We start from the raw sequence: 26,904 nt of genomic DNA, 5'->3' as shown, positions 1-26,904 counted from the left end.
GTTTTATGCAGCTGTTTCGGGAGTGGAAATCCACGGATAGACTCATAAATAAAAGCCTTTAGAATATATCGTGATTATTCTTATTATTTTTATTATAATATGACAGAAATTAAAGGTTTCTATTTCAATTAAACATATGTAAATGATTGTCTTTTAAGTTACAATGATGCTTAATTTTCTGGCCTTGTCTTCGTATGCCTTCCTCCACTTGCCTGTTGAGTCGTACTTTGCTGCGAGTTCATTCCAAAGATCTGGCTCGTTTTTGATCAAATTTCGAATCATAACCGCAATGCCGTCTTTTTGAGCGTCCGTGCACTTTTCACACCCCGTGTCGATTGCATCCTTTATATTTTCTGGAGAAAGAAGAGTTTATTTTGTCACTCTCTTCTTTAGGCGTGGTTACATTTAAAAAGAAATAGAACCGTTTTTAATTTACAAAAATATACTTATTTAGTTTGACTTATGTCCACCTGTTATAGATTACTAATTATTTATATTTTACCTTTAAGCACTTTGCCCTCCGGACTGCATTTTCCTTTTTCTAAAACACAATTCGCATATGAAAGTAATATTCTTTTGTTCTCCACGATTTCTTTAAAATTAATATTTTCGTATGTATCAGTATATTGTGCAGCAAAAACAGTTGCTACAAAACAAAGCATGACTACTTTAAACGTCATCTGCAAAAAAAAATAATAATGCAAATATTCTTTAATCGTTTTGAGTTCTTAATAAAATCAATTGCAGATTGTTGTTGTGCCTGCGATAGGAGTAAAGAAGTTTAAACTTTATTTTTTGTACTGACCGTTTACTTTTTCTTACTGGTTTTGTATTTAAAAAAAAGTTTGTTTAAATAAACTAAAGATCACATAATTATTAAGTTATTTACATTAAACAGAACTATGAATTTGAACAAAGCCTAAACAGGTATGAAATTAAAGCGCAAATTTCGTGTTTATATACTTCTTAAATATTTTCTGTAAAGTTAATCTGCTTCCTACAATTTTTAATAACTTATTTATAGTAATTAATTACATTAATTAATGAAATTTCCTTAATTAAAATATGTTACGGTTTGTGATTTTAAGGTTATAGTGCACTTATCACTAGTTGACGGTAGCGCAAACGAAGAAACCACGAGTGTATGCGCCGCCGATAGCGAGGCGAGATGAGCGAAGTGCGAGGCCACACCGAGTTGGCGTGGAGTTGTTAAGTGTACGATAACCTTAAAGATTGCATAGAAAATAATCAAGACAAATACGAGTAGTGTCGACAGTTATTTTTACATTTTATAAAGTTTTATTTGAATCCCATTCCATCAACAGTCTTTCAAACATACTAACAACATAGTCTGCACAACTAGTTTACACTAAAATAGTGTAAACTAGTTGAATTCGTTGTTGTGTCATGTGTTTTTTATTTATTACTCACTTACTTAACTATTTATTTTACTTAAAACATCGATATGGTTCGTCTGTGTAGAAAAATTAGTTTGATTTTCATTCAAAACGACTGGTACTGTGGAAAGGTGAGTTCCAAGTTGAAATGCATAAAGCCTTTTTATAATGTGAGGGAATTTTGAGGAAATTATTAATATCAATTTGTTTTGATGACATTTGATTATCTTATACTTGAAAATCGCTTTTTGTGAACGCTGTATTAAAATCTTATTTATTCAGTGTGGCATAAAGTGTAATAAACGTAGTAAATTAACGTAGGTATAACAAAGAACTTGGAATCAGTAGCACAGCTCCGATATATGATATAGCTATCCATTTTCTACGCTGAACCAAATAGAAGTTACGCCTCACACACGACAGCGGTTACATTTATCCTTACCGCACTAGAGACGAGAAACGCACAGGTTGTTTTATTGCCTATTTCGCATTCAACGTGTTAAAATTAGACGTTAGGACCTACGCTGATTAAACCGTTAGACCTATGTAAAAATCTGATCTGCGAGTATTAGAGAATTGTAGGTATCAAAAAGTTCTACAAAAAGTCACCGTTGGCTTATATTTTTTCGTTTTTTTTTTTAATGTGTAGATGTGTATTTCACGACACGACAGTACCTGAATTATCCGTCGGTTTCATTTCCTTTACCTGCAGCTGACTAGTGCCTCTTCTTTTAAGTTGTTGGATGTTGTCTAGTTAGGTTTTATTTATTTACTAGCTGTCGCCCGCGACTCCGTCCGCACGAAATTAAAAAACACTTTCAAAAGGGGTACGAAAAATAGATAGTAGCCGATTCTCAGACCTACTGAATATGTATATAATATTACATAAAAATCGGTCAAACCGTTTAGAAGGAATATGGTAACTAACATTGTGACACGAGAATTTTAAATACAAGATATTTCTCAATACTTAGCAGACATTTAAGTTACTTGTTTAATTTAATGTATTCATGAAAGATTGATCTCATAAAAATATCTGTTTTTAAATGAAAACTTAAAACTTTATGCGATTACAATTATAAAAATTAATTCCCTGTTAATAATATAGTTACTAAAAAAACTAGCATACAAACAAAACTTAAGTGGATTTTTTTTATTCTCAATAACAATATAATACCCGATTTATTTTATTTACGTAGGGCAATGGATATTTCCGCCTTCTCCAAGTTAAGTAAATTTATGTTTAGAACGTTATTTAATTCAAGGTTTTTTTTATCGAAACATTTAAAAGTTGTTCTCTTTAGTTATTTTAATTTAAACGTATGTTACAGTTGTATATATTTTCATTAAATTTTGAAAACTTATTATCAAATACAGTGGAACCAAGATAAGCGAGAGTCCAAGGGTCCGCGATATGTTTCTAGCTTATTGGGCTTATTCTTCGAACCGGACAATGATTCGAATGTATATATTCTTTTTCAGATTAAATATGTTTTTTTAAGACCTACGTAACTTTTTTGAAAGAACAAATCCTGGCGAGCTTGAAAAACCTAAACTACTTCAAAGAGAAAGTTTTTCTTTTCTATTTACATAAAGAGTTTCCAAGTTGTTTTATAGATAGAGAAAGTAACATTTGATAAGCGAAGTCAGTAATCGAAAATTCGAAAATGTATCGAAGTGACAATAACTATCTATATGACACGTATTTTTCCTATACATTTTAACAAATGTCGATTCTGCTAGCGATATCGATAATCGAATGTAAAAGAATCTTTAACATTCTTTGCATCGCTATGTTAGATTAGGTAGGTGGGGCTGGTGAAAAATTAAAGTATTTTGTATCACGAGTAATCCAAATTTATTTGTTTCATAATAAATAAAATATAAGTTGGTTTAGAAAATTTCTTGCTGATTTTATGCTTTAAAATCCGTTGTGATGAAATTTAATGAGGGATGATGATTCCATGTTCTCTTGCGCGTTCCTCATAAACCTTCCTCCATTTGCCTGTGGGGTCGTATTTGTTGGCAAGCTCGTTCCAAATCTCCGGTTTCTTACTGATCAGGTGATCAATCATAAAGTTGGTACCCTTTTTCTGGGCCTCCGTGCATTTTTCGCAACCAGTTTCGATGGCATCCTTCATGTGAGCTGAAATTATAACATGAACATTTTAATTTCAGTTTCAGACACTAATATTATAAAGAGGCATATTTTGTATTTTTTATGTAAATAATAAACCCAAAAACTACTGGAACAATTTAAAAAATTATGTTGTCATTATAAAGTTTAATTTAAATTTTAAGATTTTAATTGAATAATATAGGAACAGGGCCGGTGTTAGGGTAAGGCGCGATTGGACAATCGCCCAGGGCGTTCGTGGGCGTCTGCGAATATAGTCACATATAACAAACTCTGTTTACTGTTTTATTTAGTTAGTATAACTGTTATATTTAGGTTGTAAATATTTACGATGCATCGGACATACACCCGTGTAATATCGCCGTATGGCGCTTGTTATATTTAATATTTAAGGTATGTGAGCCTTGATTAATTATGAATTGTAATATAAATTCGAAAAAAAAACTAAACCATTCTAGAAATATAAAACAAGTTTGTCTTGAAATTATACTGGTTTGCGAATATATAATTATTTTGAAGTTAATTTTTGGTTTGACAAAAAAAAACAAGTTGTATAAAAATATATAGAAGCTTCCTTAACAAAGAAATACATAATGAAAGTACTACCTTTAAGTTCTTTTCCTTCAGGACTGCATTTCCCCTTTTCCAGTAAGCATTTAACATATGCATCTAGCAGCCTCTCGTTCTCTGCAATTTCCTTTAGATCAATATTGTCATATTTGTCTGTGTAAGTTTCGGCTAGTGCCGCTGCCAAAACGCACAACAACACTAATACTTTTCCTGACGTCATCTGGAAGATTTATTGTATTATTTAATTAATATATCTCTAATTAATTGATTTATTTAATTAATTATAAGTTATAGTATATCAAGATGATTATTAACTTACGGTGAATAGTTTCAATAATGTAAGTGCAACGGAGCAACTTATCTGGATGCTATGTTGCCGTACCTTGAGTATTTATAGCAGTTTCGGACTAGTCCCAACCTTTTAATTCGCTACCCCCACCATTATAGGCTTGTTCAACTCAACAACAATATACAAAGGATGTGCTTTTACTGTGGCTATTATTATTTAAAGAGAGGAATTTTATTAAGTTACATAAACATTGATTTTTAAGTTAACCTTGTGGCTATACTTTCCGTAAACTCCTTTTATACAACTTAGTAGGCACTAGTACATTTATTTTCATTTGTTACATGCATGTGTTGTTAGACTGATTTATTAAATCACATAATAATATATTATAATAAGACAAGTTGTGTTCTATTTACAAGTTTTTATTACTAATTTTTATTTTGTGTATTTTTAGAATTAATTTTTATATTATTTAGCTGTTATGTTATATATAATTTTAAAAAATTCCTCCCAAGTAGGGTTGGCGACAGGCAGGCGGCCGGCCGTAAAAACTTAAGCCAAAACTTTAAGATTCATAAAACCTTGTGTGCCGATCCCATGTAAGTGGGATAAGGCCAGGGAGATGATGATGATAATAATATATTATACTAGAAATTAATAGGTGACAATAGTTAAATTCGAGGAATAAAGACGTGGATTGAAGCTATTATAACCTAGCGTATCATGTCATACCCACACAGGTCCTATTTCTTTGTATCATTGTTCCTGCTTCTTTTTTTTTCATCTCTTCTTCTTCTACTCACGCTTAGTCTATAAATTTATCTCTTAGAATGTCTTTAACACTGAATATGAAGTGCAAATTATTGAAAATCTTCCTAAGTATTTTGACTAAAATGTGATTTAAATACATCCTGTATAAATAAAAAACCAATGACTAATACGTCGACTATCTTTTTACTTTACCCGTGACGTCTTTAGGATATAATTTTTTTTTTGAAGTGTTCTTTTTTGTTCTATAAATCAATGGAGGTTTTACCTATATGAAATAACGTAATATAATATTTTTTGCACTCCATACAAGTTTACATACTGGTAAAAAAGCAATCAAAGAACGATTTTATTATTTTATGGACATATGCTATAACAAATACATTCATGGTTTAGGAACCTCTTAGAAATGTCCTATGTATACAAAATTCTATATTTGCACGTTGATCTTTGCGTTCTTAAACCAATATACGATTTTGGCAAGTTAGGGTAAAATTATAAAATAAAGGTGTTTGTCAGTTATATTTGGACTTTTTATTTGCACTATGAAATTTTTAATATTACTTAGACTTGTTTTGACATTGCTCTGAATTTGTATAAAGTACCTAAGTGACTAGTATCTGTTTTACCTAATTTTGACGAGAGTATTTACAGGTATCATTTTCAATTATTATAAGTTCATTATTACCCTTTACTGAGGATTTAGATAGTTTCTGCACTATGTTAAGGTAAGAATTGTGAAAATTTAAATTATTTAAATTTTTTGGACTTCGTGAATTAATTAGGGTGGTAAACAAATATCAGTATAAATTAGAGAAACTTGTAAAGTCGTTCTCTTTCCAAATAAAGAAAAAGACTATTTTAATATTAATTTAGCTAACTTATCGTAATCCGTAACTTGGTAAGTAATCCAAAATTACTATCAGAATTTTAACGCCTGTAGATAAATTGTATAAACATTTATGATTATTTGCCGTGAATTATGTTTAAGGCGTGTAAATTTTTAATACTAATATAATATTTTTAAGTTTGAATCTTCGAAACAACTACGCTGCTTTTAAGAATTTTGGTTTTCAACCATTATTGTAATAAAGTTGAAACAGAAAATTTCTCAAGAATTTGAATCATTCTTAAAAAAGTCTTACGAATCTCAATTAGAAGAGAACCTTGAATGTCTGTATTAACTGGCCTAAATTACATTTGTATTTTATTTTTATGTCCACTAATACGAATTTATCCTCTTTAACTAGCAGTAAATAAAAAAAAATGTTTCTTGTGGGACGTATTAAGAATTATAATTACAGTATGGATTCTTACTAGTATTCCTACCATCTCAGTATACATATATAATTACTGTGGGTTTACTCAAGACATTTGTATAAAACATATTGCTGTCTCTATCCTTTTCTTTGAAAAAATAGGATAACAATGTGTTGTTTTTAATGCATGTGTTGGGTGGAATTTCACGGTTACGTTTAATACCTTAATCCATGAACCGAATGTTACAGACATCTGGAGATCATATCATCGAGGATAAAAATAAGATTCCATCCATACTCACCTTGTAAGAATCATGGCCATTTTTTAAATCATGTGGTAATTACTAATGCTTTGGAACTTAGACGTAAAGAATTATTACTTTAATTCCAATTAATTAGTACAAGATTTTGTTAAATATATCAAAATTGCGCAGTTATAATTGAAGAAAAAAAAACAACGCTAACCTTATCCAATCACAAGAATTTTTTAGTCATGTATTCATTTAGTATAATTATCCTTCGCAAGTTTTCCCAAGATCTCATTGTTGTGTTACGTATCAATTACACTTTATTTGTGTGTAATGTATAATTTCTATATGGTACTGATTCTTTGTCCAAGTATACACCAACACAGATATAAGATTATTAGAGACGATGTACTGTCGATAAACAGCTGTTGATCGTTTATTATTTGTTTATTATTAAAAACTTTTTTAACAGAGAATTCATAGCCATACATAATTTCGTCTGATGAATTTCACATCCCACCCTTACCTTATAAGGAAGTGGATTTTATGGAGAAGGGGACGCATATAAGGTGAAATTTTCCCTTTCTGTACATACCTTACTCCATCGATTAAAGTTAGGCAACGCATCTGCAATTGTGGATATTTATGGGCAGCTATTTTTGCGAATGCAGGTGGCCACTTGCTCTTTTGTCACCATATAATAAAAAATCGCAAAGATTATGGAAAAAATGAGTACCTCAGCATCTTTAAATTTAAATTTTTTTAAAAGAAAAATCAAATCATGTAATTAACTTTGCTGTGAATAAATTAAAGAACATAATCGTAAAATCAGTTTTTGCTTTTATTTGAATTAATTAGAACATTATACAAATAGGCAAAGGAGTTAATCGAAAACATTTTTTTGGGATTAGCTTTAGAGGTGATTCTCTTTGCATTTAGTTTTCAGCCGCAAGAAAAGCTTCATATTTTTCTTTATACTCGTCCTTTGGGTCGTATTTTTTCTTCATCTCTTCCCAAGAATCCTTTTCATTAGCGCGAATGTATTTGACGACTTTCCTAGCGCCTTTTTTCTGAAAGTCAGTGCATTTTGAACAGCTGTTTTGCATTCCATCCTTGATGTGAACTGTGGTAAAAAATGACAATTAAAATTTGCGAATAAAAATCACGAGCTCAGACTGAGCTGAGGGGGGCGGGACCGCAAAAGGTGGAGACTTTTATTTGGGTCAATGTGCTACTTAGCTATTTAATAATAAGTAATGATTGTGTTGTATTAACTCTCCTTGAAGATTTCCATGATAAAAAGACACTTATGAATATACGAAATGTCTATTGTGCGATTTCAAAATCGAGCGGTAAATTAGTTTAATGTATTTGCAAACGATGTTATAATTATTATTTATTGTGCTGTGAACTTCATTTAAAAATTTTGCAAATGTTTAATTAGTAATCACCATTGCGATTTGTTTCAGTTGTTGTAAGGATTATAAGATTTATATAAATTGCTATAAATAGAAGTAAGTTGAAGAAAACAGTTTCTGTTTAACTGCTCTATGTAATCCAAATGCAAAAAATCTTATTAAAAACAATTACAAAAATATAGAGAAGTTCTATTTAATGTTAGGATATTCCTAAGTAGGGTTGGTGACAGGCAGGCGGCCGGCCGTAAAAAATGAAGCCATACTTTAAAGGTTTATAAAAACTTTTGCGCCGACCCCATGGAAGTGGGATAAGGCCAGGGAGATGATGATGATATAAAAATCTAAGTTAAAAATATACATACGTTTTAGTTCTTTCCCCTCTGGTGTGCACCGACCTTTATCCAAAATACACTTTATGTATGATGTTAGTAGTCTCTTGTTTGCTAGAATTTCATCTATATTAATGTTATCATATCTGTCTGTGTACTGGTCGTTGGCAAAAGCGACCACAAATAGAGCAAGCAAGGAAAATAGTAATAACGAGTTCATTATAACTAGAAACTGTTTTCTTATGTTTTTTGCTTTGTACTAAGGTAATCTGAAGATAGGTCTGCATTTATACCCTTTGTTAAGATAATTGTTAGTACTGATCAAGGCAATACAATACAAAATCACGGAACTCTTCATTGTTATTGACACAATAAACACTTATTTAGCATTTTTTTCTGTTTGGAAATGTACAAATTAACTTAACAATCCTGCCTGAGTTACGATGATTCATTATATGACTAAGAATATTGGTATATTTAAATAGGGTGAGGAAATGCATATAAATCTTCACCAGTATAATGAAAATATTTTTCAAGCGATTGTCATTTTTAAAAGTACAAGCTAGCTCGTTTAAGTAAGAGCTTTATTTTGAAAACAATTAAGAAATAAACATGTAATCCTGCTTTTCGTTTATTTTACACCAGTCTCTCATCATTGATGATTAGAAAATACTTCTTCTCAAACGAATTATGCAAATATGGACATTTAACTTGGACTTTGATGGGTTGTTAAATCTCAGATCGTTGCAGCAAATTAACTATGAAAAAAATATATAATTTGTAACAAAAACAAGTTTAAATTGCGTAACTGCGTCAAATTTGTAATTTAATGACGTAAAAAAATAGCGATCTCTAACATAACAGTCAGTTATTGTTGTTTTTTTGATGTTATGGAATAAAACTTTGTAATTTAATGATTTTTATGATATGGTAAAAATATGACATGACTGAAAAGTAATCTTATTATTCAAGAGTTGGTGCTGCTGAATTCATTTAAAAATGTTTTACATGTCGACTTTTGAATAAAAAAATTACTTAAGACTAAAAAAAAACAAATATTTATTAAAATAAGTTTAATTTTGAAAATTGCCGAAAGTAAAGTCCATCAAGAGTGCAGTTTTATAGATGTAAAATATTTATTGTTCTGTAGAAATCTATTGTGGTATTTTGATGCCTTTGGCCTTTGCTTTTTCTTCGTACTCCTTCCTCCATTTGCCGGTTGGATCGAACTTAGCGCATAGTTCGTTCCAGATTTCTGGCTCCTTTTCAATGAGGTGCTCGATCATCTCGTATGATCCTTCCTTTTGCTTTTCAGTGCATTTCTCGCAACCAGTTTCAATGGCCTCTCGAAGGTGATCTGTAAGGTTGCAGCGTTAATAGTATTTCGTAATTGGTTAATGATTTTGTTATAAATCTTTGTGATCATCAAGCTGTTTGTTCATCTTGCCTATTTGCGAATCAAGTTCTTTCCCTTTATTACCTTTTCCCCATACCAACTAACCGGCTATAAAGCAAAGCAAAGTCCTAAATTCCTTTTTTTTAAAACCTAAAATAGTTACATACTTTACAGTTATTTTTTTAGAATTGAAATATCTTACCTTTTAGTGCTTTTCCTTCGGGAGTGCATTTTCCTTTATCGAGAACGCAATCTACATAAGCTACTAATAATCTCTTGTTCTCCTTTATTTCTTTCAAATCAATATTATCATATTTATCCGTGTACATTGGCTTCGCTATGACAGCCGCCATCAGGCAGCACAAAATCATCAAATTCTTGGCCATCATCTGAAAATGTAAAAAAATATTGAAGTCTATATTTATAATTCTTATCTATATCTCACTAAACCAATCATTAGATAGTGATAAATATTTGGTTGGATTTGCTTCAAAAACCTTCATGGGTTTCAGGCTCGAAAACATTAAATTGAAGAGGTGTTTTTTTAATATTTTCTTTTTCGACGTGCTCTATTTAGGTCAAATCAAGAAAATTTTATATTATTGCTACTTTACGTGACATAGCAATGAATTCCGGATTAAACTGTTAATGATTATGCAATAATTTTAAATTAATCTTCATAATTTTTTTTTTAATTGACTCTTATGAGATAATTTCCAATACTTTTTCTTTTTATAATATTACAATTGTTTTTTTTTTTAGATTTTTACAAAGTGAAGATATATTTATAAAATTCAAGCTTACCTTAAAATTATTACACTTGTATGAAGTATTTCCAAAGAGCCCTGATGTTTTATGAATTACAGCACAATGCTGCGTCTATATATACTTAGTTTCCTACGTCTTCCAAACATCTAATTTGCCCCTGGTTTGATCATTACCTTGCTGTCGTCGAATGCAGTAAAAAAGCACGAATATACAGTATGTTTCATTTTTGTAAATTTTCGACAATTACCTACATAGTTCGTTCGAAATTTCTGTTAAAATGAACTGTTCCTAATTTCAGAGCTTTACTGACTTAAAAATAAATAAAAATTATAGTTCAAAAATTATTTCTCGAGTGTTTTTTTTTTCGCATAGTACCTAATGTATTGTAGTATCGGAAATAAATAATATATGCGCCAAATTTAAGATGTATTATTAATGAAACTGATTTTAATTGCTAGATTCGATCTAATAAATATGTCAAGTTAAATAAAACCTTTTAATAGATTCCTAAACATTACTGATACATTGTTAACTTAAGAGTTAAGCCGTTCTTAATTAATGAATTAATTACTGATACACTTTCTTTATGTCTTCGTGTTAAGTTTAAACCAGTTTAACTTTATCATAAACTCCAAGACAAAACAATCAACACCCGCTGTATTTTTTAACTGTGGCCTTGGGTATTACATCTTTTAAACTGACTAGTCTGCTCATGTGTGACATCATTAAAAACAAAAGACTGAATCTTGAAAAAGTTTAAGCAATTATTTTGATATGATTTATGTATACAACGTATATTACGTATAATAATTACGACTAAAATCTCCGTTTAAAACATATTGTTCTCTGTTTAGTTAAAGATAATGACAGGGATGCTGATATGTTTTGTACAGAGATTTTTTTTCAGAAACCCGCGTACATAGGTTAAAACTAGAGTATAAGTTATTTCTTTATATAAAATACTAGCTGTCGCCCGCGACTCCGTCCGTGCGCAGTTAAAAAATGGGGGGGGGGGGTTATGAAAAATAGATGTTGGCCGATTCTCAGACCTACTGAATATGCTCACAAAATTTCATGAGAATCGGTCAAGCCGTTTCGGAGGAGTACGGGAACGAAAACTGTGACACGAGAATTTTATATATTATATTAGATGTAAGTTTATGATTTTGGAAAATCGTATTATTGCGCAATTGTATGTTTTGTTTTGATCAGCAAAATGAGTAACTTCCCAATTTACAGTTTCAAGGTTCTTTCAACATTTGCAATTTTATCACGTTGGTTAAGTATATATACTTAATTGCTATAAATGTGATAAAATCTTACTAATATTGTAAATGCGATAGTTTAGAATTTAGATAAATGGATGGATATGATTGATAGAAGGCATCTCCAGAACAGTTAATAAATGTTACTCGCTGAAATTTGGCATAGTTGTAGAACATAGTCAGGAAGAACATAGGCCAATAATGAAGTTTTATTTAATTCCACTCGTACATCTTACTAGTATTATAAATGCGAATGTTTGGATGGATGGATGGATGGATGTTTGTTTGTTTGAAGATATCTCCGGAACAGCTCAACGGATCTTGATGAAATTTGGTACAGATGTAGAACGTAGTCTGGAAGAACACATAGGCTACTTATAAAGTTTTTTTTCTTAAGACTGCGCGGACAGAGTCGCGGGCGACAGCTAGTATTAATATAAACAATAAAATAATGGTGATAAACATAAAGAATAATATTTTCCAACAGATTTTATAAAACCGTGGATTTGGTCTTTAATGTAGTAAAAAAATTATTAGTAATGCGACAGTATTTTTATTACGGCAATTTACTTCGTATATTGTATTACCAACTAATATCATTAATACCTACGATGACATTATTCTTTAAATTTATTCCAGTAATTCGTATATAGCTAAATATCGGTACTGATTTTACATGTCCAACGATTCCTTTTTTTTATATTTCTTACCTAGTAAACGTTACTATAGAAACAGGTTAATAAAAAAAAATAATGTACTCGTAAAAGTTGTGCCTTCTTTAATTCCTAAGATCGCAGTTTCTGCATTTCGACGTATGTACATATTATGTTATGTACGTCGCGTCTTCTTCGTTTTTTGTTCATACACTATAAAAACTACTAAATTATTTATGTTTCCTTTTGTATTTCGCAAAACTATTGCTGATTTTAATAAGAATAGTACGCTCGCATGAAAAGTTTCAGCGGCGGATGACCAGTATTCCTGAACGATTATAAAAACCAAATCCAAGTGCCTATAATATGATTAATGAACGCTGTATGTAAGCCCAGTTCTTATTTTTAAAATAATTGTGATGGTTTATATATTTTACCATAGGTTACAACTTATGTCATTTTTAACCGACTTCAAAAAGGAGTAGGTTCTCCATTCGTCTGTATGGTTTTTTTTTTGTTACTTCGTAACTCCGCTGATGTTTGTCCAATGTTCATTTTTTTATTCGAAAGGTATTGCGTATCCGTCAGTTTCGACGGTCAAAATATCTGTACAAAAGATATTATTTTCTCTAAAGAGAACTTTAGAAAAAAATTCTGTTAAATATATATATATCTACTTTATGACATACACATTTTTATGTATGTGGGTAAGTTAAATTGAGATTTTTTAACGAATGAGGTGTCAATGAATTCGTTTTCTCCCCCTGAATTTAAAGTTATATTATTTATTTATTTGTTACATAAAAATAGAACAAACTTAGTTTAATTTTTCATATTCCTAATTATATATTAACTAATGGCACATTATATATTGACACTGACATAGCATATTTTATATTGACACTTCATACTTAACATGTTGATGATGATAAAAGATGTAGGCTAATTTCTACATAGCTATAATTATTCAGCTGCCCTTTGTTATTGTATAAAACTGTATTAGTGGCGTTATTATTATTTAAATACATTAGAATTAAGTATTTTCAAACTTATTTTAAGATATATTAAATTAAAAGACTTTATAACCTAAAAGCTTTCGAATGCGACTCCGTCCGCACGGAATTAAAAAAACTTAATAAGTAACCTATAAGTTCTTCCAGATTATGATTTACATCTGTATCAAATTTCATCGAGATCCGCTGAGCCGTTCCGGAGATATTTACTAACAAACATCCCTCCACCTATACATGCATCTAACTTTCGCATTTATAACAATAGTAAGATACATAGAACCTAAGTTTACGTAGAAGATCGAGATTGTCTAATCGAGAGTCAATTTTAAATGTCATTTTGTATTGTAAATGATAATAATACTGAGGGAATTCACTGAACAAAAGGACTCCGGAGGCATTTTTTTGGCCTCACTTTTGTGCTTCGGATTATCTAGCTGTAGGTTACATGTATGGTTGTATGGGTATGTATGGGTTATGACGGTTGAACCAAAGTGATATTTTTTGACGTAATAAAACAAGAACATTTAATTGAATAAATTTATTTTCAAGACCCCATGAAAATGAAAAGAAATGAATACATGGTTGAATTACGGGATTTTGATTCCATTGGCCTTTGCGTCATCTTCGTAATGCTTCCTCCACTTGCCGGTGGGGTCGTACTTGTTGCACAGCTCGTTCCAAGTTTCTAGCTTATGTTCTATGAGGAACTTGATAACATCGCGAGTTCCCTGCTTTTGCTTCTCAGTACATTCCTTACAGCCGTTTTCCATAGCTTCTTTAATATGATCTGTAAATTTTAATATATTTCAATTACTGGAATAATCATAGACACAATACAATCATTTCTCTGAATCAAACAGAAACAGTATTTTCTCGCAAAGAAAAAAGTTCCAGTAAATCATCACTCACTCTACGTCGCTCACTATACGTTGCCACCGAGGGGTTGTTAGCCTACCCTACGTTATTAACTAACCCGCACTGGGCCAGCTTGGGTGACTATGGCCTGCTCACTCATAACGTAGGGTAGGCTTCCAGTAAATGTTTAAGGTTATTAATTTTTTTCTAAATATGTTAGTTGGGATTTTTTCGTATGGTAGTTTTCTAACGGGAGCAATAATTTTGTACGGTTTTGGAATACAATACAAAGTATTCCTACGGTCTTGCTGGTTAATATCAAAACCTAATATTTTAATTTTATACACTTATGAAACTTTAAACAAACTTTTTAGTTCCTTTCCTTCGGGAGTACATCTCCCTTTATCCATAATGCAATTCACATAATTTTCCAATAACACTTCATTCCCCAAAATTTCGTCTATGTTGATGTTATCATATTTATCAGTGTACGTAGACCACACCGAAGCAACCACACAAAGTAAAATGATCAAACTCTTGTACGCCATCTGCAAATCAGAATATTAAGAATTAACATTTTAGTATTGAAATAATAAAAAAATGCAATCCCGTTTATATCCGTATCATCTCTGGACCCATAAAAATCAGCAAAATTAGTGCCTGAATAATATTTTAAAAATCTTCAAACTTATTATTGTATCATGATGTGACCACACTAAAAACTGAAACAAACATTTGTATTTTTTTTAAACAAAACAAAATGGGTATCGACTGGTAATTGTACCCGAAAGTTGAGTAAATCGCTATAAAGTTATTTGACTAACCCCAACCCAGAGGGAACATGAGAGCACAAGACACATTCTAAAAAAAAACAAATAGAAAAGATAAAAGAAAAAAAATCCTAGAGATCGAACGGCTGGCTAGCGAGGCGAACTTTATGGGACATGTAAAATTTCAAACACTCCACTGGACGGGCTACCTGATAAGGATGGGTGAGGATCAGAAAATGAAGATAGAGTCTCGAAACTCCGATTCGACGCCAATCTTTCGGCTCAGATTCACAGTATTTTGGAGTTGCTGTACCACTGAAGTAAGACTGCGAAATATTTTTAACGGCAATTATTATAAAGGAAAGCATTATAGTGATGTGATCCGTAAAATCTGCCTCTGGGTCGTAACACTGACCGTAGTCAGTATTATATTTATGATTATTATAAATGTTAAATATTTTGTTTTAAATATTACTTACCGCTTACAAAATAATTGACCAGTTTCGTTAGGAGCACTGATGTATTATGAACTGCACAGCAAAGCTCCGACTATATATACTTTTTAATTCGTTTTCTCAGTTTTTTGTTTGCCCTTGTTTTTGCGTAGCTTCAGATACGTAAAGAGTAAAAATAATAAATAATATGATTTTTGTTGCCGTTTTTTAATATGTCTGCATATTTTTATTGTGGAAAAAACGTTGTTAGAGTTATTAAGATTATCATATTGATAGCTCGCAAAGTAATTACAGACGAAGAGTTTATGAATTTTTTAATTTATTTGGATTGAAATCTCGATTTATGTGACTCTAGCAAACTATTCCTAGACTTTAATTCGTCTTACTCTCAGTAATTTCTAGATGGTGCTCTAGTTCTAGGTATTTAGAAATACTTTAATTGTTCGAATCCTGTTAATAAACAAGCATCTACATATGTACCTCTACACTAGTTATTCCCCGTGATTTCATAAGCATGGATTTGTAAAACTTCTAACAAACTTTCATCCCCTACATTTTTAAGCATGAATTTTTAAAATATACGAAATAGATATACACCTAAATATCCAATTGTTTGTTAATTGCTAAAAGAAAAAATATATCTCCATACAAACTTTTAGCCCCTACTTTAGACCTTGTGGGAATATATTTAAATAAATCCTTTTTTTAAGCTTATTTACTTAGTAACAGGACGTCTACGCAAAATTGCAAGTATCTAGGCCTCGGAGTTCGGGCTATTGATATGTCAGTAAGTCAGTTTTTTTCTTTCTTATTAATGCGAACCAATTATAGTCTCCTATATTGGAATAGAACAACTATTAGGATAATTATTTATTTAATGATTTTTATTAATTTCATTAAAAATGTTCTCTCTGTACCTATAATTCTGATTACCATCCGTTTTTAATTATAATTTACTTGTTGCCTCCTTGAACGTTAGCTGAGAACATTACTAATTGCATTTTTTGTTTCCTTAACAATTTTCATACTTGAAACCGCGAACAAACAACATTTGTTTTTCTTCATATTTCGTCTTTTACACAAAAAACAACGTATCACATACAACTTGCCAACTGGTAACGAACGATGATTAAAATTATGTTTTGTAATATGTCAGCGATACTAACTCATTGTTTTTGATATCGAATTATTTACAAAAATAAGTGTCGATATGGTTGTAGGTTAGCTTAATCTTTTTGTTAAATCTTTATTTATTGGCCCTTTTTGTGTGAGGGCAATAATTTTCCCATTTGTTATATGTAATACAAAGAATGCTTGTATGGCTTTCCGAAGGACTCCCATAACCATGTCAAAGGTCTTTGACTAATCTGGCGCACTAGATACCCCTTAATTTGAAAAACAATCAGTCAGCGGTCTCCCTTTGAAGAGTAGCTGTGTTTTAAACAAACGGTTTTGACAATGGTAAATCCCGCAACAACAATATTTGTTGGGTGCACGAATTGGCCGGGTCGACCGGTGCAATACCACGATCACACCGAAGACAGGCGTGAAGTGGAAGCAATTCCGCGTTTCGTCTGATGAGTGTGGTACCGGAGGCCTAATTTTTGTCCTCTTTCCCTTCCCATCCTTTTCTTTATAGGAAAGGATGGGAAAGGGAAGTGGATTTGGCGGAAGAGGGGACGCATGGGAAGGAGAAATATCCTCTTTCTGTGCGTCCCTTTCTCCGTTAATTAAAGGTAGGCAACGCATCTGCATTTGCGGATGTCTGTGGGCGGCGGTCGCCTCTATATTGCGGCGAACCCAGGTGGCCGTTTGCTCGTTTGCCACCTTATGATATAAAAAAAAAAACGGGGAAACAAAGGGGAAATATCCTCTTTCTGTGCTCTCCTGTCGATAAAGGCGATGCATGTGCCCTTTGTAGCCCCTTGCTCCTTTGCCACCTTTCGTGTATTTTGGTTGTGAAAAGTCTTGGCAACTAGAATAAAATTGCATTTGCGTGTTTTGGTTTTTGTTTTGTTGCATGGTTAATGGTTACTATTAATTCGAAAAACCATTCAGGACGCTACAAATTTATGAATCAACCAAGAACTATCAAACTTAATACTTTTAACCTTCCAATGTCTTCTTAAATTTCAATGAACCTGTCATGGTGTAGATAATGTTTTTCAGATGGTTTACCATTAAAGTTAATCATATTTTAATGTGGTTATTTATTTTTTATCACTTTGTCGAATTATAATTATTGTATTGTATTTAATGTAGGTAGTGCATGAAGAATCTTTGAATAGTTTTATATTTTTTAAATCCTACAATTATTTCATATAAATAAATTGAGAATAAATAAAAGTGAGCAGAACCGCACAAAAATTAAAACCAACAAAATTAGAAAAAAAACTACAAAACCTTGTTTATGTATTTCTCTTTTAAAGAGAATAATATACATTGAATTATTTTACTGATTTGCAGTAAGATAAAAAAAAGTCTGCTGTTATCTCATGAACTCTAACAATTTTATTTCGACTTAAAACTTACTCACGGTCACAATGTCACTGACTAAAGGATATTTTTGTCATAATTGCTTTTACTTTTTTTTATATTTATAAGAAAACGAATCATGTTATCATAGTTTAGTTATTTATAATGTGCAACCACAGCGACTACCTGTCAACTGTATAAAACGTCGTTACGATTTTCAAGATGGCGGACCAAATGTGTATAGTTTACATTTTGTAAACCGTGTGTTTTATCAGCCGTGTAGTCGCTATACCTGACGATTCATCATTAATCGTTGTGTGTACGGTGTGTACGACTAAATACATGTTTTATAACCTAAAATTTATTAAATATTGATGCGTACGACGTTATTAGAATTAGGCACTTAATAAACAAGGCAACGTAAATCTTCGAAAACTGGCTATTTTAGTCGCTAGAAGAATTACACAATGCAATTTCATAGAGGTTACACAGTACGCGTTGCCGACATTTCTATCTGTCATCACCAATTATAGTCGAGAGGACCGTGATCTCTGCCTACCCTTTGGGTAGTGTCACGGACCTCCATTTGGCGTGGCCAAACGAACCTGCGCAATCCACTTTTCTCCATTTCGGGAGACGGAACGTGACGAGTCGCGATTCCAACACAGGACTTGCAGATTACAAGTCAAGTGCTTAACCCCTGAGCCACCGACGCTTCAAGGCGATAAAATCATTTAGAAATATAAAATATTTTTTGACGTCAAATCGTATTGGGGAAACACCGCGGTCAAGGATAATTATTGATACCAAGCGAGCATAAAGTCTATGCTTATTTATATTATTCAACTGTTTGTGTGAATAAAGAACCTTCACTTTGAGAACTGACCGTAAGATTATCAACAATGTTGTTAGTTGTAACATGGTCTGTCGACTTTAAAGGAATTTAGTCTTTAATACAATACAATTAAATATAAAGTTTGGTCATTTTTGATTAAAGATTATAGAAAGTATAAAAATAATATTATAGATAATATATTCATGAAATACAAATTGAATATTGTTACAAATTATTTATGGGAGTATAAAAACACATTACGTTATTAATATTTTAATTGACTGAATTGTATACAGGCGAACGATTGATGGAACGGAATGATTTCGGTTTGATATAAAAAAAATCCAGACTTTGCAAAGAAATTGTCACCATTTGATAGAACAATTAAACACACTTGTTCAAATGTCCCTATAAATAAGTATAAGTAATAAGTATATCATTTGAAAAAAAAAAGTAATTTTAAGATATCTTTTTTGTGCGCTAAGATTTCCTCTCATTCATAACATAAGTGAAAAAAATAACTAATAATAAAAAATCGCATTAACTATGTTCAATTTCTTGTATTTATAAAACTCTTTTTTTAAATAAAACTTCGATCTTCTAAGAATAGATGGACTATTTGAAAAAAAAAAAAAATATATTGAAGCTAATTTGCACATTTTTGACTAGTATTTAATAGTTAATTAGTGTTTATTTTTTGCTTTTATTATATAAAGTAGACACAGACCTAAAAGGGACTTTAGGACTCTTATTCTTGCTTCTTTTGATTAGTATTAGTGGTACTATTCAAAATAACCAAATTAAGTTATTTTGTTGTAATTCAGCGATCTGAATCGATCGAAATTTTAACACTTAATATCTAATTAATCTTTTTTTTTAATATACTATATATGTTGCTCACAACGTTGGCCGCGCGGAATAAAAACAAATCTAGCCTATCTACTTAAAATATAATAAAAGATAGCCTGAATCACCCGGCGCGATAATGTAGCTTCCCAATGGTAAAATCATCGATTAAGTAACATCGGAGCCTATTCAATTCAAAGAAACAATCAAATATTTCCTCTTTATAATATTAGAAATTAGAATAGATAGTGTATGTTATAAAAGCCTTAAAGAAAATGCAGTGGTCGTAGTCAAGCGCTGCGCTGGTTCATTCTTCATGAAAAATGTTGTACACCTAAGAACAAGGGCAAAATTAAATGAAGATAGCGGCATTATATTAGTAAAATTTACGTAAAAATAACTCATTTCTTAGCAAGTTTATATTACTTTAAATCTGGAGGCCTTATTTTAGTCCTTTTTCCCTTCTCACCCATTTCTTATTAGTAAAAGATGGGAAAGGGAAGTGGATTTGGTGGAAGAGGGGATGCATGGGAACGATAAACATCCTCTTTCGTGAGTCCCATTCTTCGTTGATTAAAGGCGGGCAACGGTCGCCTCACTATTTCGGCGGATTCAGGTGGCCCTTTGCTCGTTTGCCACCTTTTGACATAAAAAAATCATGTTATTGTTCAATTTTAGTGTTTAAGTTTTCTGCATTTAATTGTTTAGCAATAAAAAAACTTATCGGTTTAGACTTCGTCGCCTTCCTACACGATTGTTAATTGCGTTATTACAAAACAAACGGCGTGCAACTTCTCAGCAACTATTAATATTCAATGATCAACTACAAGAACCAATATATCATTGTTAGCAATTATTGTCTGTTATTTGTTTGTTTCACATACAGTTTTTATTAAAGGTTGCGTTATGTTTCACCACAGTGTCTCCTGATGTTTAGTGCTAGGAAATTTAAAGAACTACTTTATATACCTACATATCTTTGTCTGAAAGGACATTGTACTATTTCAAATCGCTTTAATAATATTAATATTTGCCTACACTTGATAAGAAGTCCTCTAATTGATCTATAGCTACGGGGTTAACACTGCTAAAAACCAGAACCAAACAACCAGACTTTTAATGCCTTTTGAACTTTTATTGAATAGAATAATATGTTAATGTTGAAAAATAATTAAAGGAAAAAAGATTTACAAGTAACCTCAAGGATTATTTTGGGAAACCCCGTGACGTACAGATAAAACCTTGGTATAGTTACCTTGAAATAATAAATGCAAACATGATCTAAAATCAAAAAACCGGAACGCGGCACAACCGCCGCATAACATGATGGAATAATTTTTTATACACGTTTTTATCCCCCTCAGTAATATTCCGCTGTATGTTGGGACTAAGTTATTAATAACTTAAATTTATTGCTTAGTATATCCATTTGTATTTTTTTTGGAGTAAAAATATGATTTTTGTTAGTTCAAATGGTAAAAGTAGACCGAAGAAATTATTATATGGGTTGTTAGATTATGATGGATATTGAAAGATGCTATGATATATGTAAGAAAGGCTGTAAATTCTATCTATATATGACATCCGACAGAAATGTATGGAATAGTACATACTGTGCTAACCTCCAGGGACATAAAGGTAAAATGGCAGGCGAATGACGAAAAAATTAAATAGCTCGTTTCTTCCTATTTTTTACTAGTATGCGCTGTAAGATGAGAGGAAAATGTTAATGACCAAGGAAACTAACACCTTTTCCTGTAACATTGACCCGTGATTATCTAGGCTGTCTAGTTGCCGTGGGCATGATTCCTCATAATCTTTATGTGTTTCCAAGTTGTTCCTGACATATTTGGATTATGCATATTTACAAAGACCTTATGACAATCATTTCAATAATAATGCTTAGTAAGTTTTCAAACTTTGATACTAACCATTTCTTTTGCAATCGCGTTCAAATAGAAAGTAATCTATTTAACTTTAAGCTTAAACCTACTTAAAGTGGTAAATTCAGGATCGTGATTTGGGGTAGAGGACCTTATATGAACGTATGTGCTTTTACTTCAACCTTTAATCAGACGTATCAGGAACTTGAAGCTTCCTATACTATTGCATGGAGACAAGTAAGTTATCTTACATTGTCTTTGTTAACATTTATTGAATTATCGCCGCTTGTGTTTAGTAATGAGTCATATTTGAGATGCAGTAAAATTTCCATACTCACCTTGCCGGTCGACTGTCCTTGTGTCTAATTGTACCTGTTTTGTTTAAATTATGATCGCGTCATACACACAAATGTATAAGCCATAAAAAATCATCAAAACATAATACTAAAAAACATCTGAGTTTTTGCAATCTGTTAATACCAAGTCTAACAACTTTCGGTTAGAACCAAATTATATATAGTTATGAGTAAAAAAGTCTGATAAACCTAAAAAACGAATTATATGTTAATGAATACAACTCGCTCTTCCAAAACAAAGCAACTAATAAAAGTTGCCAAAAAATATTGCCAAGTTTGTGTTGTGTACTGCTCATTATAGTTTATTTTCCACTACAAAACGAGAACATCACTTAACAAAAAAAGTAAAAAAGCATATGTTTTAATCTAATAAAAAATATGCTTATGTTCATCATGGCAAACTACTCTATATACCTACTCTAAAAAATTGCAGCAAATATTTTACATATGTCGTTATCGCGCCTGTCCTAATCAATTAGCAATAAATTGTGGTGCTACGTAAAAAGTTGTAGGCGCCATATTAAAAACATGGAAAATGGATGTAAGAATTACGAGAAGTACTAAAAAAACATCTGTAGTTTATTCCAAATTTACTATTGGTAATGTAGAATTCAAACATTACCCTAGTAGATTAAATAAAATTAAACATTTTAGTAAAGTTTCAAATGTGTACAACTGTTGTAGGTTTGCTTATTCACATATTGAAATTACAGAATCCTTAGATTAACTGATATGATAATCTAGACCTAGTACTAATTTACTATACTATAAATATGACCGCATAGATTTTTAAATTTCACAATTAAACAATTTAGTCCCCATGCCTACAAATATTAAGTTGTTGATATTAATAATATCGTGGGAATTTTAGATTCCAGATATGTTTTTTGAAATTTGGCGACGGATAAAAATTTGTGAATATATACCACTTCCACAGCAACCTCCTATAGCTGACAAATTTTGAAGTGCGAGGAGTTATTCGATTCATCCTACCTCAGGGTTTCTTTTACTATTTTATACTAAGTAAATGACTGGTAAAGTCATGAATACTGTTCATATATGATTTATCGTGAAGTCTAGGAAAAATATAGGTTAATTTACTTCCGTACACAACGCCATTGTTAGATCAGTTTTATCTGTTGATCGCTAGGACGTGTAATTATTAACGCGTCAATGGACGACGCAACACTCAGTAGCAATCTTGTGAATGCAGTATAAATGTCCCATAGCAAAGGCTCGATAGTCATAGACCTTTCGAAGACTCAACAGTTCTAACGAAGGGATTAGATTAAATGTAAGTACTTTATATCCTAGAAATTAATCTATTATTATGTCTTATTAAAATTAGTCAATTAAAATCTATTAAATTTAATACTCTACTATTGTTTTGTAATACTAGTAATTGGTAAAATACCAATACTGTCCCTAGTGCACCTGTACTTAAATATGGAATTGTTTCAAATTCAAATTTGTGTTTGTCCATTTCTAGTGTTCTGAAATTAATATAAACAGTGAGATTTTCGCATTGATAATGTCTTATTTTTTCACTGTATTAAGTATTAAATGAAAAGTAATATTATTTTAAATGTGAAAATATGAGTAATGTTAAATTAATTTATACTTGAAGTAGCTATCGCCGGCGACGCCGTCCGCGCGCAGTTAAATAAAAACTTAATAGGGGTATGAAATGTAGATAGTAGCAGATTTTTAGACCTACTGAATAGGCATTTAAAAGTTTATAAAAATCGGTCAAGCCGTTTCAGAGGAATATGATAACTCATATTACCAGTGTATGTTGATAGTTTCTAAAGCTATTAAAATATATATTTCGGTTTCTAACTTCCCATATCAAATTATTTTTAAAATAATAATGTAATAATTATTAAGAATGTTAAAGTGTACAGCAAGGGGAGACTAGATACACGATACGATTTGAGAATCAGAGCGTTCCCCAGTTCTTTAAAACGTAAATATTGCAACTTTTAGACGAGGCCAGGGTCTGGAGGTCACAAAAATCATAGGGTCGATGTAAGAACTAAAATCTACGAGTGAATACTTCCTATCTTATCACAATGCAGCGATTATATCAGATGTAACAATAAAACAATAGACAATACCTAATTAAAATTTCAACGCGCAAACACAATTTAAAACATGCAACGAAGCGATTGTTTTGAAATCTTTTATATAATTAATTAAAAAATAAACAGTTAATTAAAAAATCAAAATGCAAAATTTATGTTAAACAAATGTATTTGATGTAATGCTCGCTACTAGATTTAATATTCCGGTATAACTTTCGCAGATTCATTAATAGTATTTTCTTACCTACATACATGAAGAAATTATAAGAGTAGACTTCGTACAAGTTTTATAAAGGTACGATTAGACTACTACATAAATTTTAACATAAATGTCCGACATTAATGTCTATACTGGTTACGCTTATAAGGATTTTTACAGTGACTGACCGGCACTGATTAAATCATCATAAAAAAATTAAATTAAATTTAATTAAATTTAATTTAATTAAATTAAATGAAATTAATTTAATTAAATTTGGCAATCACAGACACTCGTGTTCATACAGAGAAGATGTGTACATTGTGTGTCGTACTCTAATCGTACATAAAGTGTGTAATGCGGGTGACACACGTTAGGTTTGTCATAGTACACATAATGGTACAGTTTTGTCACATACACGCTAATGTTCTCCTGTAGGTTATTCATGTAAATACGTGTGGCGTTTGTTTCAGATATATTTAATTCTATTTATCACTTTCAGAATCAAAATGAAATTATTCATGGTGTGTGCGCTATTGTGTGTGGCGGCAGTCGCGTGGGGCAAGCCGGCGTCCACTTACACCGACAAATGGGATTACATCAACGTCGATGAGATCTTAGAATCTCAACGCTTACTTAAAGGATACGTCGACTGTCTTATGGATAGAGGCCGCTGCACCGCCGATGGAAAGACATTAAAGGAAACGATGCCTGATGCATTAGAACACGAATGTTCTAAATGCACAGAGAAACAAAAGGAAAGTTCCGACAAAGTGATCAGATTTTTGATCAACAAACGTCCCGAGTTGTGGAAGGAACTGGCTACTAAATACGATCCCGATAATGTTTACCAGCAGAGATACAAGGACAAGATTGAGGCTGTCAAAGAACACTAAAGCCTTAAACAGATATGGAGATTAAATTGTGAATGTTAAATTCTGAAATTTGTACGGAAATATTTGTGGCAAATGTATATATTCATTGGTAATTTAAATAAAATATTTATATAAATTCTTGACGTATTATTATATTTAAATTAATTCTACACATTAACTACTATTTAATAATAAACTGGACGTCATCGGGAAAGGATACCGAGCAAAGCCGGTGCTGGTGTCTAATAAAAAAAGTAATTTTTATATTTGCTTAAGTTTAATAAAAACTTTAAACTTTATCCACTTACACCAGATAAATGTAGAAATTGTGGATTCTTTACTGAGACAGTATCATGTTAATTTCTTATATACAGTACAATTTCAAAGTTATATGATTATAACTCGCCAAACCCGATTAGAAATTATTATATTTGTATACACAATTATGTATAAAACTTAATGTAACGTAATAAGAACTGTAGTGTCATTGTAGGTAGTTTCACAGTGCGCGAGCAAGAAAAGTACAACCGTTATTGTGTGCAATAATGCTCCACCATATCGAATGATGTGGTAATGTGCAAAGCTATATGATTCCTTTAAAAAATTCGAATACCCTAGTAATAATAATAATAATAAATAATAACCTTTCTTATAATGACACCAACGTGACGTTTTTATCGTCAAGTTACGTGGTTAATTTTATATTGCATCTTTGAAAATAAAATATTCAACAAAATGCCGTTTGATTGCCAAAAACCGACAACTGGTGAGATAGGAAACATGGGCATGTTTTTTGAACTTAGTCCTACAGTTTGTGCTGCAGGTCTTCACAGGTCTTCGCTCTCAACAGCCAGATAATCCAACCTTCTTGCAGCATTACCTAGTGAAGGATGAGGTAGACTCACTTATAAGTGACGTTATTATGCCTCCGGAAGTCCCCAAATTTCTTCCACCTCTACGTCGTCCCATTCCACTAGATATGTGTTATGCTGGAATATACGGAGAGGGAGCAAATATCATAAACCCACTAGTTATTCTTCCTATTGGAAAAAACCACTCGGAAAAGTGCAAGATCCAATACCAATGCTCCCTGAAGTACTTGATGTGTACAGTCAGCTGCATAAATATAGTGGCAGACAAGATATCCAGGTATATAGGAACTCCTAAAGTGATCAATTATATAAGTACAACAGAAGTCGGTACAATTTCAGTCATTTTATGAGCATCCACCAAACTTGATCAGATATTTTAATCTTTGTATCCGCAATTATATACTACGCAAAATGGTTTAATACCATCAAAGCTTCAGTGTCATGGAAGTTAGTTTCGCAGTGCTCGGGCAACTTAATCGTAGAAATCCACTGCAGTGACACTTCTAATAGATTTTATATTTTCTTTGGAAACACAGTACATTATAATAATAGAATTATCACTGCAGTCAAAGCCTACAGTTATTCCAAGTCACTTTGTGTGTGATGATAGCATCCACCATTCCGGTCCACTATGGCAATATCTTAGTGCACATCACTTCGACTGTAAATAATGTGGTAATTTTGCGAAGTAACTTATTCCTTAAAAATTACGAGTACTTTAAACACAAAAAATACCTCATTATTTTTTCATAATAAATGATAAATACGTAAATAAACCAAGGATTTTTGTGCCACTTTATACTCTGTTATTGACGTTTATTTATTATAGACATTTTTGACACAAACTTGACGGTTTTTTTTATTGTCAATTAATACGTTTAATTTTATA

General features: G+C 31.5%; 6 protein-coding genes across 6 annotated transcripts; 1 reads left to right on the top strand and 5 right to left on the bottom strand.

Moving 5' to 3' along the window:
• Positions 1 to 36: 36 nt before the first annotated feature.
• Positions 37 to 680, bottom strand: LOC106716721 (allergen Tha p 1-like). The gene is made up of 2 exons (XM_014510286.2): positions 503 to 680; positions 37 to 353 (listed from the first exon to the last, which is right to left on the bottom strand). The coding sequence occupies exons 1-2, from the start codon at positions 678 to 680 to the stop codon at positions 154 to 156; spliced, it is 378 nt and encodes a 125-aa protein (XP_014365772.2). The 3' UTR covers positions 37 to 153.
• A 2,564-nt stretch (positions 681 to 3,244) lies between these two features.
• On the bottom strand, positions 3,245 to 4,505 carry LOC106716750 (allergen Tha p 1-like). Its single transcript, XM_014510333.2, has 3 exons — positions 4,424 to 4,505; positions 4,141 to 4,324; positions 3,245 to 3,543 (listed from the first exon to the last, which is right to left on the bottom strand). The coding sequence occupies exons 2-3, from the start codon at positions 4,322 to 4,324 to the stop codon at positions 3,341 to 3,343; spliced, it is 387 nt and encodes a 128-aa protein (XP_014365819.2). The 5' UTR covers positions 4,424 to 4,505; the 3' UTR covers positions 3,245 to 3,340.
• A 3,069-nt stretch (positions 4,506 to 7,574) lies between these two features.
• On the bottom strand, positions 7,575 to 8,661 carry LOC106716753 (ejaculatory bulb-specific protein 3-like). The gene is made up of 2 exons (XM_014510335.2): positions 8,449 to 8,661; positions 7,575 to 7,791 (listed from the first exon to the last, which is right to left on the bottom strand). The coding sequence occupies exons 1-2, from the start codon at positions 8,633 to 8,635 to the stop codon at positions 7,604 to 7,606; spliced, it is 375 nt and encodes a 124-aa protein (XP_014365821.2). The 5' UTR covers positions 8,636 to 8,661; the 3' UTR covers positions 7,575 to 7,603.
• Positions 8,662 to 9,507: 846 nt separating this feature from the next.
• Positions 9,508 to 10,200, bottom strand: LOC106716749 (allergen Tha p 1). The gene is made up of 2 exons (XM_014510332.2): positions 10,014 to 10,200; positions 9,508 to 9,772 (listed from the first exon to the last, which is right to left on the bottom strand). The coding sequence occupies exons 1-2, from the start codon at positions 10,198 to 10,200 to the stop codon at positions 9,570 to 9,572; spliced, it is 390 nt and encodes a 129-aa protein (XP_014365818.2). The 3' UTR covers positions 9,508 to 9,569.
• Positions 10,201 to 14,033: 3,833 nt separating this feature from the next.
• LOC106716752 (ejaculatory bulb-specific protein 3) lies at positions 14,034 to 15,682 on the bottom strand. The gene is made up of 3 exons (XM_014510334.2): positions 15,615 to 15,682; positions 14,733 to 14,913; positions 14,034 to 14,297 (listed from the first exon to the last, which is right to left on the bottom strand). The coding sequence occupies exons 2-3, from the start codon at positions 14,911 to 14,913 to the stop codon at positions 14,098 to 14,100; spliced, it is 381 nt and encodes a 126-aa protein (XP_014365820.2). The 5' UTR covers positions 15,615 to 15,682; the 3' UTR covers positions 14,034 to 14,097.
• Positions 15,683 to 23,181: 7,499 nt separating this feature from the next.
• LOC106716551 (allergen Tha p 1) lies at positions 23,182 to 25,275 on the top strand. Its single transcript, XM_014510080.2, has 2 exons — positions 23,182 to 23,279; positions 24,771 to 25,275. The coding sequence occupies exon 2, from the start codon at positions 24,778 to 24,780 to the stop codon at positions 25,162 to 25,164; it is 387 nt and encodes a 128-aa protein (XP_014365566.1). The 5' UTR covers positions 23,182 to 23,279; positions 24,771 to 24,777; the 3' UTR covers positions 25,165 to 25,275.
• The last annotated feature ends 1,629 nt before the right edge of the window (positions 25,276 to 26,904 follow it).

The sequence above is a fragment of the Papilio machaon genome, chromosome 16 (genome assembly GCF_912999745.1).
Source record: "Papilio machaon chromosome 16, ilPapMach1.1, whole genome shotgun sequence".
In the NCBI taxonomy this organism is placed as follows: domain Eukaryota; kingdom Metazoa; phylum Arthropoda; class Insecta; order Lepidoptera; family Papilionidae; genus Papilio; species Papilio machaon.
Note: the sequence above shows the minus strand (reverse complement) of the source record. Positions and strands in the feature narration are given on the sequence as shown.

Coding starts and splice junctions, on each gene's coding strand:
- LOC106716753 (XM_014510335.2), bottom strand. CDS start 8,635: ATGAACTCGTTATTACTATTTTCCTTGCTTGCTCTATTTGTGGTCGCT. Junction 7,792..8,448: donor AGAGGGGAAAGAACTAAAAC/GTATGTATATTT, acceptor TTTTTACCACAG/TTCACATCAAGGATGGAATG.
- LOC106716752 (XM_014510334.2), bottom strand. CDS start 14,913: ATGGCGTACAAGAGTTTGATCATTTTACTTTGTGTGGTTGCTTCGGTG. Junction 14,298..14,732: donor CGAAGGAAAGGAACTAAAAA/GTTTGTTTAAAG, acceptor TAAAATTTACAG/ATCATATTAAAGAAGCTATG.
- LOC106716551 (XM_014510080.2), top strand. CDS start 24,778: ATGAAATTATTCATGGTGTGTGCGCTATTGTGTGTGGCGGCAGTCGCG.
- LOC106716721 (XM_014510286.2), bottom strand. CDS start 680: ATGACGTTTAAAGTAGTCATGCTTTGTTTTGTAGCAACTGTTTTTGCT. Junction 354..502: donor GGAGGGCAAAGTGCTTAAAG/GTAAAATATAAA, acceptor TTCTTTCTCCAG/AAAATATAAAGGATGCAATC.
- LOC106716749 (XM_014510332.2), bottom strand. CDS start 10,200: ATGATGGCCAAGAATTTGATGATTTTGTGCTGCCTGATGGCGGCTGTC. Junction 9,773..10,013: donor CGAAGGAAAAGCACTAAAAG/GTAAGATATTTC, acceptor GCAACCTTACAG/ATCACCTTCGAGAGGCCATT.
- LOC106716750 (XM_014510333.2), bottom strand. CDS start 4,324: ATGACGTCAGGAAAAGTATTAGTGTTGTTGTGCGTTTTGGCAGCGGCA. Junction 3,544..4,140: donor TGAAGGAAAAGAACTTAAAG/GTAGTACTTTCA, acceptor TTATAATTTCAG/CTCACATGAAGGATGCCATC.